Source organism: Eleginops maclovinus, chromosome 14 (assembly GCF_036324505.1).
Source record: "Eleginops maclovinus isolate JMC-PN-2008 ecotype Puerto Natales chromosome 14, JC_Emac_rtc_rv5, whole genome shotgun sequence".
NCBI lineage: Eukaryota > Metazoa > Chordata > Actinopteri > Perciformes > Eleginopidae > Eleginops > Eleginops maclovinus.
This window is the reverse complement of record NC_086362.1, coordinates 15,141,376-15,157,676: the sequence shown is the minus strand read 5'-3', so window position 1 is coordinate 15,157,676 and position 16,301 is coordinate 15,141,376. Positions and strand designations below refer to the sequence as shown.

Sequence of the window (16,301 nt, the reverse complement as noted above, 5' to 3'; positions counted from 1 at the left end):
TACAATTATATGCATGTATTGTAAAGGTGTTTCCATGCATGCCATTTTTGCGGTGCGAGTCCCACATGAAATGAACGAACAGAGGAGGCATGATGTCTGACCTCACTTTAAGGCTTTTCAGGTGTTGCACGGTGAAAGCGTTGCCTGGTTTCAGTGGGAGGCCCCCTAGCTGCAGCGCTCCGTGATGCGGCTCCCTCTGAAGCACCACCTGCAGGGCTTCTTCCATGGAGTCCACGTCTGACAGCTGCAGATGGTCAGGGCCGATCAAGTCATCCCCTCCTTCGTCTACTGACAGAGGGTTGGTAATAACCTGCAACAGAACGTATCCACACTGTTTCTAGATATTCAAACATATCAACGCAAGAAATGAGGAACACATATTGAGTATTCTTCTGCACCTGTGGTGGCTGGTTGTCTACTGGCACCACAGTGATGTTAAAGCAGATCCCAGTGACTGTTTTGCCCAGGTGGTTGGTTACGGAGAGAACAAATTGAATATACTGAGGGTAAGGGCCAATGTCCATGACTGGAGGCATGTAAGCAACTTTCATGAAGTTCACTGCATGCTGGAAACAAACATGAAAATAAAGGTTTATTTAGATGAGCTAGATTTACTTAATGAACCTACAGTTTATTTGTAAACAAAAAACTAAAATGATCACCTGTGTGAAGAGCCTCAGGACTGGGGCGTTGGAGTCTTTGGAGAATTTGGGCATACTGTCGACTAAAAACAGCCTCCCAGCATCTGGACTGCTGCTCATGAAGACAACAGAATGTAAATCACACAAGAGATGTTCACGTTGGTTTTACCTTCTATTTTCTGAAGCTGAGGAGACACTCACCTGTGAGGACCAGTGAAGAAAGGCGAAGTTGTAACCGTAAATGTGAGCTCACTGTCTGGGGACTCCTGGTCTACAAAGTGCAGCTGCTGCCGGGTTATATGGACCACGTCTGTTTCTTTGATCACAAGACACCGACTGGAACCAGGAACCTCTTTGGGTGGTTGGTCTGGAACAGGCTCTATGTGCACCATCACCACCTGCACCACAAGAAACCATAATAGATCACTTGATCAGAAATCAAGTACAATACAGTAATGCAATTTCAAAATAGAGCTAATAATCCTAGACCTAGGTGTTCCCAGTCGATGTTTTCATTACATCTTTTTTAGCCATGCTAGTATTATAATAGGGTCATGAAAAGTATGGGCGCCTGTCCCTTTAAGAGAGAGCGAAGGGGGTATGTGTGTGGCGCGTGCATGTGTAGAGCTATAGCGGTGTTTCAATTCAGCGGCTGCATCCTTCGGAGGACATCCTACCTTGTCGACTGAGGACCCAGCTGACGTAGACCGGTCTAGTCTACGGAGCGTTTTCTGTTTACCTACGTCATGTGATTCACGCTCTTCTGTTGCGCTCCAGAAACCCGATAACAAATTACGTTACAAGCAAACTCAGCTGAAGAGGTTCCAGAAACTTTACTTTAACTTTTTTTTTGTTGAACCATTTATGGAGATTACTATTTCCTATTTAAAATAAGTATTCATCTTTCTGTAATAATACACATATGTTTGTTTAACTAATCAACAAAAGCATCTTGTATAGATTGATTATTAACAATATTAGTTTTCTAATGTTGTTTAAAACAGTTTATATTTATCCTTCTTCCCCTAAACTTATTGATATAATTAAAACAGAATTTAGGACTGTTTAATGACAAAGCGATAACCTATTATTCCACTGTTATACTTCATGTTGTAAATAATGGTTCAAACCTGAGGAAACGAAAATAACAATGTATTTAACAATTACTATTTAAATTAAAAAAAATATTTTCATCTAATCTCAAAGTAGAGGTAAGAATATCCATCATCCCTCCGCAGCTTCATGTCTTCTATTAGGAGAACTTCCATCACTAACACAGAAGAAATCCATCATGTAATTTAACATCACCAGCAGTAAAACAAATATCAGCAGAAGTGGGAACGGGACTAGCAGCAGCTATCAATCTGTAAATAAAGTTAACTAAATTGCAACTAAACATAACAGCCTTCGAAGATAAAGCTGGCCTTATTGAGTGGGTTACTGAACCCGGAGCCTGTTGCTTTGGCCCTGGACGACTATCCCTTGAACTCCTCGACTATGGTCTTGGAAGTCAGGAAAGTTCAAACACTAGCAAAAAGCTTTGGTGTTCCTCTTGCACCATCATCAGGTCAAAGAAATGTACTGTTTCACATTGGCTTATGTTTGAATACCTTACAAAATCAGCCCTACTTTGTGTTAACTACTAATAACTCTTAACTGCCAACACAAGTGAGAAAGTGAACATAATAAACATTAACTGCAAAACATCCGTAAGTTAGCATGCTAGAGTTAGCTTTTAGCTAAAGGCACCACTGTGTCTTTGTACATCTGACAGTAGAACCTTAAACTAAATTCATACCTACAAAAATTATGATTCTGTGTTAAGGGTTTATGAGGGAGGAGTATTGTTGAAAGTGCAGGCCGTATGAGAAAAACTGATCTAATACTTATTTGATATTGAATTACATTTTATAGAGATATGTGTGTGTTACCAGTGTTGTAAAATAGGATATTGAACTTAAGTAAAAGTTATAATACCACAGTGTAGAAAAACTGTGTTAAAAGTAAAAGTCCTGCATTCATAATGATACTTGAGTAAAAATACAAAAGTATTACCTGTAAAATAAACGTATGTACCACATCTAAAAGTACTCGTTCCCTAAAAGGCCATTTTTTGTAATAAAGAATATTGAAATACTGGATTATAATTAATGAATTAATTCTAAGTTTGCCGCTGAGTAAGGATAAAATAACTTACTTTTTTATTACTTGTATATTGCCAGGTGCCTCCATCCATAATAGTACATCCTAATGTATTAGTTAATTTACTTTTTGTATAAATAATATTAACGTGGAAAAAGTAAGTAGTAACTAATCTTCAAAAGAAATTTAGTGGAGTAAAAAATATAATATTGCTTCCAAAATGTAAAAAGTAGCGTAAAATGAAAGGTTAAATACAAGTATCTCATAAATGTACTTGAGTGAAATACTGCAGTATATGTATTTAGTTACTTTCCACCACTGTGTGTTACCCACTTGAGGCTCTGATAGGTTGGGGGGGTCATTGAAATCTGACAGCACCACCTCAAAGGAGTCATCAAACACCTCGTTTCCTAGGTGACGATAGTAGACCATGGACTGAGACAGGTCTTTCTGCAGGAAGTGGCTGACAGGATAACCTGGTTAGGAATGGAAACATGAGCTGGTTAAGAAACAAAAACACACCCCATGTAGGTTAACCAGAGAAACAACCCATCTGTCTGACCTGTGAGCCCTGTTGGTGGCATTTTCATGACTTCTCCTGCCTGTGGAGGACGGGTGATGTTGAAGAGGATGTAGTCGTCGCTGGAGTCCATGTCTGAGGCCTGGAGGGTGGAGCCTCTGAGCAGAGCCAGCTGGCCCTCAGACACCTCTAGGAGCATGTTGGTGATGAGGAACGGAGGGCTGTCATCCTTCGGCAGGATCTTGATCGGGAACTTGTGTCGGGTCTGATGGAGGCCGTCAGTGATGCGGAAGACAATGAAGTCTTTGGTGGAATCGCTGTCGTCGTGATGATAGCGGACCACGCCCGCTTTGAGGTCATTGACAGTGAACGTGAAGCCCTTTCCCCCTGGATTTAACATGATACAACCAAGTAAAATACTTGAAGGTTTTACACTACTTATTTATACAATCGAGTCCTTCTCTTTAACTGAAAACGTTGTCACTTTTGTTGAGCAGTTTATAATACCACCGAGCAGGCATGCATAAAAGTGGAATGTGTGTGATACTTCTGGAAAGGTGGGCCCTGTCATGGTCTGTTATTGGAATTGGTGAATGACAAATGGAGTGTTGGTTACGCAAAAGTTGAAGTCAATTTTTGTGATTTTGTCTTTGTGATGTCACAATGTTTTTTTGGGTTGTGCAACCATTAGCCAATAACCAACCAAGCTAACCCCAGTCCACCTTATCACCTGGATCTCCTCCTAGAGCTCCATTGTGTTTTTTTAACCAATCACATCTCAGAGGGGCATGGCCAGCAGCAGCTCATTAGCATTTAAAGCTACAGACACGGAATCAGCACTTTTGGAACAGGGCTGAAACAGACGGGTTTAAGGGATGCTATAATGCATGATTTGCATGGTGTTTGGCAAAATAAAATAAAAAGAAGCACTTGAGAGTTTAACTTACTTGCTTGTTTGAAGTAAATGTGTTAGCACTTTTCTTGTTGTTCTGAGTTTGAATGCTCATGGTTTATTGCACTTATTGTAAATTGCTTTGGACAAAAGTGTCAGTCAAATGCAATGTGATGTAATGTATTTCAAGCCAAACTGTTCAGAGACATTTTATGCGTATATCTGAGACCTATAATATAGTGTTCAAACCTTGTCTCTGTTATCTTAAGACACATCTGCATCATAGACGGACAGATTCTAGCATTAATGTACTCAACCTTTGATTTTAGCCGTTATGTGAGGTTTTTTTTTAATCTCCACTGGCAGATGTTGTGGTCCTACCTCTGACAGTGAGTCGTCCATGCTGCAGGCCATCCACAGTGATGATACGAACAGCATTTATGTTATCGTTGTCCACAATCTGGAACTGCTCCCACATTATTGGTCGAGACTGACCCTCCAAAAGACTGAGGCCTAAAAAAATAAACAACTTAATTTCTCCAATGCATTTGAAAGACCTTGTGTGTGTTTTTAAGGTGACCATGCTAACATACCCATGTTCCATGACACTCTGGGTGCATTTGTATCTGCATTCCTAACAGACATGTGAACCGTCATGGATTGGCTCTTCTCAAAGAAAAAATCGTGAACCTCCAATTCCACCTGTAGGGGAGGAGGACAAGGATTTTCAGAAACCTTTGACTACACCAAACTATACTTTGTATAAGAAAGGTAAATCCTACCTCATAATTCCTGCGTTGGGTAAGTGAGGAATTGGGAGGTTGATACCCAATGAGCATGTCGTTGAGATCGAGCCATGTGAAGGAGGAGATTGGGCGAGTATGATCGGACAGATGGGTGATGAACCCTTCCGCAGGCGGTTTGGTGATGTTGAAAACTAGAAGCTGTTTGGGAGTTTCCTCATCCTCAGAGTCGAGTGTAGCAGTGGAGAGCGGAGTGAGGATGAACTGGTCCACCTCCAGGATAAACATGGACATGAAGGACAGTTTGGGAGGCTGGTTGGGCATCGCACCAACAATCCCGACTGGAATCCAGGCCTGTTCAGACTTCAACAAGAAAGGAGGCGGATCTTTAGTGTCAACACTTTAAAAGCTAAGGTTAAACACTTTAAATGTGTGGGCATAAAAAAGAAAATAGATAAATAAATAAAATAGAAAGTTAAGCTATATTTAACTTCACAAGTGATTAAAGTCATTTGTGCTGACATTCAACCAGAGACGGAAGTAAATGTAGCAATACAACAGTGTAAAAATACTCAGTTACAAGTCCTGCATTCAAAAATGTAACTAAGTAGAAGCAAAAAATATATAAGCATCAAATATACTCTAAGAACTAAGAGTAAAAGTATTCGTTATGTAGAAAAGCACCTTCAAACAACACGTATGTTTTAATTATTTTATTAAATGATTGATGCATTAATGTGTTTATCACTTTAACGGTGTACTTGGGAAAGGTGTGGTTCATTTAAATTAACTTATATACAACTGTTAAACTCAAACGAAAATAGTGTTGATTTTTATTTTATAACAACCTAAATCTGCAAAGTATATAACTAAATATCTAAAACAAATCTACTGGATTTAAAGGAGAACATTTGTAGTGAGGAGAATTACTCAAATAAAGTACAGGGACCTACATGTTTTAATTAATTACAGTACTTGAGTAAATGTACTTTACACCATTTTGGGTTAACAGTGGCAAAGATTAGCCACTGTTAGCCCAAAATAAAATAAAGATTTTGTGAAAATCCAAGTCCTAGTACAGGTAGTAAAAAAAATTACTAACTTGTAGGACTAAAGAAAGCAACTGAAGAGTTGTTATTAACAAAGCCAGACTACCTGATATATGTTGCCACTCCTGGTGTCCTTCAGGTCCAGTCTGATTGCGATGTAGTCCACATCTGGAGATGGGGGTTCTATGTGCTGATACCTCAGCCCCATCATCAGGAAGTCATCACATGGAATTTTGGTGAATTTGACCAGCTTCAAACCCTTCAGGCAGCCATCTGATTTACACATCGCTCTGGCTTTATTATCTGAAAACACAATTCAAAAGGACCCTTCACTTCACAAATAGTTTTCCAATATCCCACTCAACTGATTCCACGCTTACCCAGAGGGATGAACAGACTTTCCAAACCAAGATATATTCTTATCAGTAATTGGGTGACTGCATATCAGTACTTTCTTTATTCTAATGCAGACAAAAAAATGTGATATGAATCTTATTCTTCTCAAACAAACGTCCATACTTTATCTTACTCGCTTTACCGTTTAAGTATAAAATAAGTGTGTCATGTCACTAACATAAGGACTGCACTCATCTTTAACAGGATATGTTATATAAACAGACATGTATGGCACCAGAACCACTTAAAATATGTTAGAATCACATGTGATTCCACAGATAGTGGATTTGTTGTTTGATTTTCCACATCTACAGAAAAATGATTAGTTTATTGATACAATAAATCAGGACTAGAATACAAAGAACAAAAGAATAACACCCTTACTTAGCAGCTAGTATTTCTGAATCAAATACATGGTCTATTTGTGGATCAATGGAGGAGTGATTTGCCAACATCAGCCCTGCAGTGGCAAAAGCAGGCTTAGGGAATAACGGATCACATGTAACAAGATCATGTAATGACGAAATAACAAAAGGTAACTATTTGATTACAATTACTTAAAATAAAGTATTCAGATCACTATTACATCATTAAAAAATAAAGATCGATATAGTATAGGTACACGTACTAAACTAATTTTCTTTATGGTTTATATTAAGCTACTTTAATACTTCTTTATTTTGAATACAGTCTTTTTTAATGCAGTAGGTAAACACCTTATTTATTAAACAAAAATACAGTTTGCGTTTGATTAATGTGTTAAGCTTCATTAGCATTTGTGAACTATTATTGTTACTACATTTTTTATATAAAAATATCTCAGTTTCTTCTTTACTAAGGTTACGTTATCGTAAAAAAAAGTCTTATTGGTATTTATTTTTAAATTATTTAACTTTGCAAAAGTAATATGAAAGTTATCACGATACATTACTTTGATATTTTGTTACTGATTACATTTTTTGACATGTAACTAGTTCTCTAACGGATTTCATTTTTAATATAACCCTCCCAACCCTGCTGATAACACCTTTATTAAGCAGCTTTTATTTCTGAATGAAATCCTTTTTTTATTTGTGGATTTTCTTTCGATCAATGGATAAAGTTTGCATATGTTACCTAGCTGCTGGCGTAGGTGGATGAAGCTCTCCGGCTCATCCCCTCTTACAGTAGCCTTATCTGGCTCTCCTGTCACCAGCAGTCCGTGGGCTGGCAGATGGCTGTCATGGCTACTTATATGGACAGTACACTCCAGGCTGGACTTCTTCTCATAGTGAAAGGACACCACATTGCCATCCACAGCATCAGAGAGGCTGTAGAACTCAGGAACCTCCAAGAACTTTGGCCCCAGCTTTATGATGCTGCAATCAGGTTCAATAATGTCCACATGAAGGGAAAACACCTCCATGTGTGTCTCTGTCTCTGTGAACCTGGTCAAATAAAACACATGGTCAGGAAGATGAAAGGAAGAGAAAGATATGTAATATATAATAATGATTCCGATTTGGAGGACAGCCAGGCGTAGTAGCCTACCTGTACAGGCGCAGCTTCATATTGTCCTCCTTTAACAATGGGCAGCCATTATGTACATACTTCACCTCATCAGCCAGATAGTGGCAATCAAATACCTGCACAAATAAAAGGGAGATGTTTTTATCGTCAAATGTAATGATACTATTACTGTATATGCACATGGCTTTGCAAAGTAAATTGTTAAAATTTCCCAAAATGTAGTAGGCCTATCTGTGATGAGTATAACATAATTACCAAATGGAATCATATTAAATACCAGTTCATCTGCAAAGGAAGACATAAATACCCAAACTGAAATTAAAGTACAGTAATTAATTTTATAGTTCAGTAATTTTGAAATATTCCCTCTATATTCATAACTTTTTATAACTTTTTAAAGAAAATAGAGACAGTTTTACCTGATTTCATTCAATATACTTCCAAATTGGTAATTACTATCAATTGCTAGCATAACATACACAGTTTTCTAGTCAGAACACATAAGGCTTTTTGGCCAATGAGAAGACCTGATAAAAATGTTAATCACAAACTACAAACAAGTCTCTCAAATCATACTAATAGTTGAATCGAACAGTAAATTAGTGGTCATTTCCTCCTAACTAAACTCATGATTCATGAAAACATCACCTGCATCAGACCCTCCCTCTCATACACCGCTGCTGAAACTCTCATCCATGCCTTCATGACATCCCGACTTGATTACTGCAACAGCATTCTATTTGGTTCACCTGCATGCATCCTAAATAAACTGCAATATGTCCAAAACTCTGCTGCCCGCTTGCTAACCTCCACCCGGCGCTCTGATCACATCACCCCTATCCTCCACGACCTCCACTGGCTCCCAATCAAACACTTGATTGACTTTGAAATATTACTTCTCACCTACAAAGCCATCAACAACCTTGCCCCCCCTACCTCAGTGACCTCATCCAACAAAACACCCCCACCCGTTGCCTCAGGTCTGCTGACGCTAATCTACTGCAGCCTATCAGGACAAAGCTTCGGACCTGGGATGACAGGGCCTTTGCTGCAGCATCCCCCACCCTCTGGAACTCCCTTCCCAGTCACAGCCGAAAGGCCAACACTCTAGAATCCTTCAAAAAATCTCTCAAAACTCATTTATTCATTCTAGCTTTCAATCTCTAATCCACTCCCCTTCCCCCAATTTTACTCTGTATTTATGACTTTTGTTGTTTTTCTATATTTTTCTGTTCAGATTTTATGTAAAGCATCTTTGAGCATTAGGAAAAGCGCTTTATAAATCATATGTATTATTATGATTCAAATATCACTTTGTTGTGTGCATAGTAATGGTATGTTTCAACTTTAATACTTATGTTAAAAAGGTCCACCGTAATGTAGGGAAAATGGACCAATCAGGGGGCAGTATGCACGTAAGGGAATTCCAGCAGGCTCGCGTAGTCAGTGGGGAGTAAGAGTTTAATGCGAACTGCGAGGAGTTCTGGTTGCCGCATTATTGTGCCTGTTTCTAGTTGACAGTTGACAGTTGAAGCCTACTTGACAGTTGAATGTGTGCGTGACAACTAAAAGTAAGTGCAAACTCTATTGGAACCGTTAGTTTAATGATGTCATGCTGTTCTTTACACTGTAAAGGGAAAATGCTAATTCTCCGCTTAGCAGGCTAGTCTGTGGTAGTTAGTTTAATGAACAATTTTGTAGCGTCTGTTAAGTGCTATTTCAGGTTTGGGAAATATGTGTGTAATTGTATGTATATAACCTGATAACTATGGTATGGTATAAAAGTGGTTGTAGTGCCCTCCTGTTAATTTAGCAAGCTGCTAGTAAGCTGCATAGGGCAAAACGTGTGTGCATGTGAGCCGTTAATGGCCACGAGGGTTCTGCATGCGCAGTCATACCTGTGTAATAACAAGTCCACATGCTGTAGCAGCTACACAGGATTGATTCATCAACGTGGGATAACATACTGTATTAAATGTATACTTTATTCATTTCCTGTTTGTATGGGTTTATTTCAGAACCACACAACTAAGTATGTCATCGAATCTTCAATAAAGAAGACCATTGGAAACTGGTGGTGCTCATCTCATTTAAGTTTAGTTTAGCAGTCCTGACCGACTGGCTGTAGCGCTTCAAACCACATCCGGATCAGAATATTTATACAGTCCTTTAAAATCAGTTTTCCTCCATTTCAACTTAACTTAACTTTTTTCCTTCCAGCATGAACAATGACTTATTCCTGACATTCAACAGATCACTGTATCTGTCAGCATGGAGTCATTAGAGAGGAGACTCATTCCCAAGAGAGGGGGGGTAAGGTATAGGCAGACTTCTACCTAAGTGTACAGAGCGCTAAACTTGCTTAAACCAAAAGGCTTTACACTTAAGAGAGCTAGATTATCAATTTCTAAATGTTGAATATGTTGATTTTCTTTAATGACTACCTTTACTGAATAACATATGTATTAGAGGGGGCCTGTTACACCTGCTATAGGTTCAGAAGGCAGCTGTGATCTATTCACATAGTTTATTACAAACGAATCAAAGACGTCGCTGACCTCTAGGTGGCTATAGTAAAAATGACCGGAGCAAAGTCAATTGTGGTGTGTTCGATGCCCATTAAACTCAACACATTGATACCATTTAGTTAAGTTTAACAAACTTTAAACTCAAACCATTTGTTGTTTTTGATGATAAAAAAAAGGAAAAACAATGTAATGTAAAACTGGGAGCCTTGTCACGAAATGCAGGTAAGTGCAGTTTGCTTAATTCTCCCCGTCTGAAGCATTAAGATAACCACTTATAATTCCAGTTCATTTTGCTGATTACATTTTAAAAAGCTGGTTAATGAAATGTTTATATTTATCTTTTAAGCATCTTTGAGTATTAGGCAAAGCTCTATATAAATTGTATATATATTGTTGTTGTTGTTGTTGTTGTTGTTGCCAATGGAGCACACATCCCCACCCTGAAATGTTTTACCCCTCAGCAATGAGCTCTTGTTACCACAGGACTAATAATATATTACATGTTTCCTACATGTTGGCTGTCAAACAGTGCTATGATGCACGCATTCATCCTGATTTTACTACACCCTGTAAATGGCCTGGAACGAACTGTGCTCTCATTGTAAACGCTACATTTTTTCCATTACCTGAGGCATGAGTTTTCCAACTCGTTGAGTTATGGGCTCATTTAACACCACCTCCACTTTGCAAGCATCCTTCTGACGCGGGATATGGAACTGCAGGTCACCGTCCTGGAGGTAGGCCAACTGACCTCGATTCACTTTCAAACCTTTATTGACTTTCACGAGGGAACCATGCGACGAGCAGGTCAATCCCAGCAGAAGAACTGGAAGCCAGGTCCAGGCCAGTCTGAGACCCTGTGAACCCATCGCTTTCCGTCACAATCCGGCGTCCTGTAGGGTCTTCAAGGACTGGCTCCAAACTGAAGCTTTCCGGTACACACAGTTAATTAAATAAACCACAGTGTAGTCCACTCGAGAGGAAGCTTCATTTCCCTTTGGCTTAACCAGTTCACATGATTGGTCAGAAGCTGTAAAGAAATAACATTTTCAGTGAAAGGCATCGTTATTGTGTATGAAAAACATCAATTTTACTCTCTATTAATCATTTCTGTAACCTCTTAGGAGGAGAGAATAACATTTCATCAAGCAAATAATAAATAAAACAATATTTGAGGGAACATGTAAAAGTGTTTTGTATTTCATTTCATAGATTAAAAACACAAGATTCAGTAGTAAGTGAGAATTAAAATATAATGGACAGCTCATGTATACATCCAGCAGACACAGATCCTGATCATCTGTTTGTGTCCACCTGATGAGTGTAACATTTGATCTCCTTTTTTTTTGGGTCTCCACCGAGTCCTGCTAGTTGCAGTATGTAGCTTAGTGGCAAGTCTGTTTCTCACACAGTTACTGTTGCTGGAAACATGGTCGCTAAAAGGTTTCAAGCCTTAAACCAAAACAATAAGCTAAAGCCTAAAGCTAGCTAATAGCAGAGTTTTGTATTAAGTGATGCCTTTAAAACTGCATTACCCATATCAAACATCCGTTTTCCATCACATAGCCAATGTTTTATTTGATAAGCAGCCAATACCACAGGAAAAAAGAGGAATTACAAAAAATGAAGGATAAATGCGCTCCAATAAAAGCATGTACAGGAAAGCACTGCTGGTTTATGATAACAACCCTGAGTGTAAAGTTGTTGTTCATTGTTTTTTTAAATAGATGTTCATTTTACTAGCAGCTTTAGGCATGTTCCACATCTCTATTCGTACACTGTGTGACTCCTCTATGTGCTCTGCTTGCCAGGAAATATGTTCATTATGGACAAGAGCTGGCCTTTCCCCGAGGCTAACATGCTCTCTCTATTAATGACACAATGTTTTTCAATGACCTTTGAGCTGAATAAACAGTCTCCCTAAGCCTTTCAATATACTGTAGAAGTCTTAAATTCTCTGGGACAAACATCCTGCAAAATCTGTAAACATTATTATTTTAACTTAAGGGTGCCTCGAATTGTTACAATCAAACAATTTTGTTCTATTTTCAGTTTTGCTGTTGGCTCCAAGTACCTTTTTGGTCTTTTCTTAACAGCGATGAATAAAGTTTCCTCTTATCTCACCCTGGATCCCGGTGATAGCTGTTTTGTCTTTGAAAACAAGCTTCAGATGTCATTCGGCTACATTCTTTCAACACTTCCACCTACTCCAGACCGCACACAGAAAAAAAACCCTGAACAGAGAAGCACCTTATAATCAGTCTCTGCCTCTGGGAACATGTCATAGCTTGTCCCCATGAACAATGCTAGTGTTTAGAGCGCCGGAAAGATCATGTTCAAGGAGCTGAGTGTAAAAACAGGACTTTAAATGTTCACAACCGCCTTTTACGTAGTGTCAAAGAGTGGCCTTATCACACCTCCAGTGGATCAGGGCACTAAAAGCATATATTTGGATTTTCCAACTGTTTATCGGCTTTTACTTGGTCTGTCTGCTGTTGGTTGCTGGGCAGCTAGTATACAGTGGATTTATCTGAAAGATTGTTAAGAGTGCTGAATCAAAAGTCAACCTGCAGGTCCAAGACCAAACCAACGAGCTGAAAGCAGCTAAAACGCTCCATAAAACCGAGGGGAACTGCAAAGTTTGTTGATCATTTTATTTAGATTGAACAATATGACCTTTTTCACATTACATATAGTTATTTTACATAGTCCATAGTACTGTTTATATTTTGAATTGTATCCATTGTTAAGATGTTGATATAAGTGCTTTTTTTCAGACTTTTCTCTGCCCTGTGATCTAAGTATGGAGGGGATTAAACATGTTCAGTTGATATATTCATTTACAGATGTGGCAGTCTATTTTTGCAAAAAAGGTATTTGGAGATTTGTCTTTCGTGTTTAACAGCCAAAAAGGGCTATCCTACAATTTTCAACAAAGTGATGTTTTTGACAATAGTTTTCTTTTTTGTGAGTCAGAAGTTTGGGTTGGGTCCTTTCCTGGTAAAACATGATAATGTGCATAAAAAAAGGCTCCATTAAAGAAAGGATTTTGGTGTGGACGAACTTAACTTGTCAGCACAGAGCCCTGAACTCAACATGAACGCTGACTGAGGCAATAAATAAATGTGTCTTGAAAGTAATCATTCAAGTCTAAAACACACAAGGAGTGTAGAGATGCAAAAATAGGCGGTTTGTAGAGCAAAACAAAGTCCAGCTGAGATTTGAGCAGATAACACCTCTGCAGCATTGTGTCACACTACAAGTCACTGATAACAAGTCAGTGTTAGGTCACAATGGCCTGGGGGGGCTGCAGACGAGGTGGGGGTGCTGGGAAAGGTCCTTGTGTTAAGCTGCATGAAGGACTCATGATTGCATTTGATCTCTTCCTGTTTGGTTAGGGCTTCATGTTACAGTGGCTTTAGAATATGTCAACAAACAAGGGGAGCCATCTATTTCCTGACATGATGGGTGATGTGGAATAGTCAGACAGAAGAGGACCACCAACTTCCCAGTGAGTTAACCTCACGTCAGGGGTCAGATGTTTTCTGACATGGCCTTCAGGAGGAGGCTCGGCATCTGCTCAGTGTCTAAAGACAGAGACCACATCCACAGTCACATTAGCCTGTGGTAGTAGAACATGCACTTCCTAACCCAGACCCAAAGAAAACATCAGTGCTGGGGGTACCACTCCAGCTGATTCACACACACACACTGAAACATTGACTTTAATTACATGTATTATGTCAACAAATTCCACATATCTTTATGAGTTTGTTGAAAACAATAATATTTTTTATTTAAAATTAATGTTACTAATTAACCTAAAAGAATTATTTGAAATTTGTTCACATAATACATTTAGTTCAAATCAGTTTTTTCAGAGTGCTCCACAGATTTTTAAAGGAATTCTTCTCCTCCTGGGAAAATGGTCTTCTGTACAGGGAATCTTCAGAGGTCTGGTTACAGACGCATTAAAACAGCAAAGCTTTAGGGCTAAACCATTTCATTAAAATAAGGTTGATACCATCAGTGCATCAGTTCACAGATGCCAAGTAAAACCATGTGAATCTTTTGGGTCAAGTTCAACATGCACGTTCCAAAACCAGACAGCCTCAACACTTCTAACGTTTCTATTAGCTAACACTTTATCCAAAGTGACTTACAGTAAGTGCAAACTCCTATATCTATATAACCTGAGTAAGTGCTACTGCATTAGTTTCAGTTAAAGCCAAACCTTTGTAATTGCTATGTACAGAAGAGATATTATTTTACTATGTATATATATATATATATATATATATATATACAACTCCGGAAAAAATTAAGAAACCACTCCAAATGTTTCTAAAAATCTCAATCTCTACATGTGTGGCAGCCAGTCTGTTGAATTCCAACACAGACAAATGTTGTCAGTAGTTTATAGAATACAACACACATTTTTTTTAAATTTAACTCAAAGACAAACCTATAAATAGTAAAACAAGAGAAAAATTATAATGCTGAAGTGGTGTCATAATTTTGTCTGCGGCTGTATATATATATATATATATATGTTTTATTGGCCCTGGTGCAGTGTGTGATCTTAATATGACCCTGCTTTAAAAGGAACATTTTTTAAACATTGTTCATTCATACATAAATAGGTTATAATTGGCAGAAATTCCCAGTGATATATTCAGGGTTTATCGCTGCTCAGCTTCTATGTGCTAAAAAATACTTTTCCAAAACATTTACCTGCTAAACTTAAGAGTGACGATTTAAAGACCACTAAAGAAACAAAATGTATCCTTCTGTTTCCTCCACCAAGTGCAAGCACAAATCCAAATTCACCAAGGTCAAATAAAATCTCCTAAATCCATCCTCATAATAAGTCACCCGCCCATAACCCGGCAGAGTTGTATCTTGCCTTTCCCAAAACACAAGCTGTCAGTGAACATAAAACACACAGCTGTGAGAGAATGTGATGTGTCATGTAACAAGTGGCTTTGCTCCACGGCTGGGAATGCCTGTTATACCCATTCACAGCTTTTTCTTCTTCTTCTAATCTTAATAATGACAGGGTCCTGAGCAGCAATTTTCAAAGAAAGACGGACCATCGGGCAAGAAGATGGCATTCTGCTGAAAACACAAGAGGATAGCATTTGGCTGCCGTCCAGAAGCAGAGTCCACAGTGTGAGACAGAAACCTGGGAAGGTTCCCAAATACTCCCTACCTGCCAGAATCCACAGCTGTGATGTGATACATGTTTAGTGCACCAGTGCATGGTACCAAAGAGAAACAAAAAAGCATGTATGTGCATTTTCAAAATGTTTTTACCTTTAAATCAGTGATGATTGAGACTACTTGCTGTGTCTGTTAAATACTGTGCAGATGAATCTGATTTAAGTTATTAAGAAAAGTGGGAACAAAAGAAAAAGACTTCCAAGGAAACATTGTTCGTAAACAAGATTAGTCCCCAGCAGAGATCTGCACATACATTTAGACATGTCCTTACCTGATCTGTAACATTCTTCTTCTTCTTCTTCTTCTTCTTCTTCTTCTTCTTCTTCTTCACTACCTGTCCGCTCCCTTCTGCTTTACACTGCAACTTCCACACAATTGCTCGCTGCTCAGGGACAAACTCCACCCCCAGCAGAATGAGATGAGTGAAGGGTTGTACTTCCTCCTCTTGTTGCTGCTGCTGTGGGATCAGTAATCAGAGCGGAAAAACCCAAAGACAAATACCGGGGTCTGAGATCAAAGTCTTGTCCAAAGTGCCTGGTGGTTTAAGGAACAGCTTTGTCATTATTGAACAGAGAAGGGGAAAGATAAAAGGCACACAGTGCTCTAATGGAGGGGAAACACCAAAGGACAGATAATGGATCTCATTTATAAAAGGATT

General features: G+C 38.7%; 1 protein-coding gene across 3 annotated transcripts in view; it reads right to left on the bottom strand.

Annotated features, from left to right (window-relative positions):
- The window catches only part of frem1a (Fras1 related extracellular matrix 1a), a 45,622-nt gene extending 29,578 nt beyond the window's left edge, over window positions 1–16,044 (bottom strand). For all 3 annotated transcript variants that reach the window (XR_010167319.1, XM_063900841.1, XM_063900842.1), the window contains exons 1-14: window positions 15,915–16,044; window positions 11,047–11,450; window positions 7,914–8,008; window positions 7,500–7,810; window positions 6,094–6,290; window positions 4,978–5,301; window positions 4,789–4,897; window positions 4,577–4,708; window positions 3,346–3,690; window positions 3,117–3,259; window positions 843–1,039; window positions 663–753; window positions 399–566; window positions 102–310 (exon numbers count right to left, since the gene is read on the bottom strand). Coding sequence is in view for 2 of the 3 variants with exons in the window: in XM_063900841.1 (XP_063756911.1) it covers window positions 102–310; window positions 399–566; window positions 663–753; window positions 843–1,039; window positions 3,117–3,259; window positions 3,346–3,690; window positions 4,577–4,708; window positions 4,789–4,897; window positions 4,978–5,301; window positions 6,094–6,290; window positions 7,500–7,810; window positions 7,914–8,008; window positions 11,047–11,289 (2,564 nt within the window). In the remaining variant the exon portion in view is untranslated. The remainder of the gene's footprint in view (window positions 1–101; window positions 311–398; window positions 567–662; window positions 754–842; window positions 1,040–3,116; window positions 3,260–3,345; window positions 3,691–4,576; window positions 4,709–4,788; window positions 4,898–4,977; window positions 5,302–6,093; window positions 6,291–7,499; window positions 7,811–7,913; window positions 8,009–11,046; window positions 11,451–15,914) is intronic.
- Window positions 16,045–16,301: the final 257 nt, after the last annotated feature.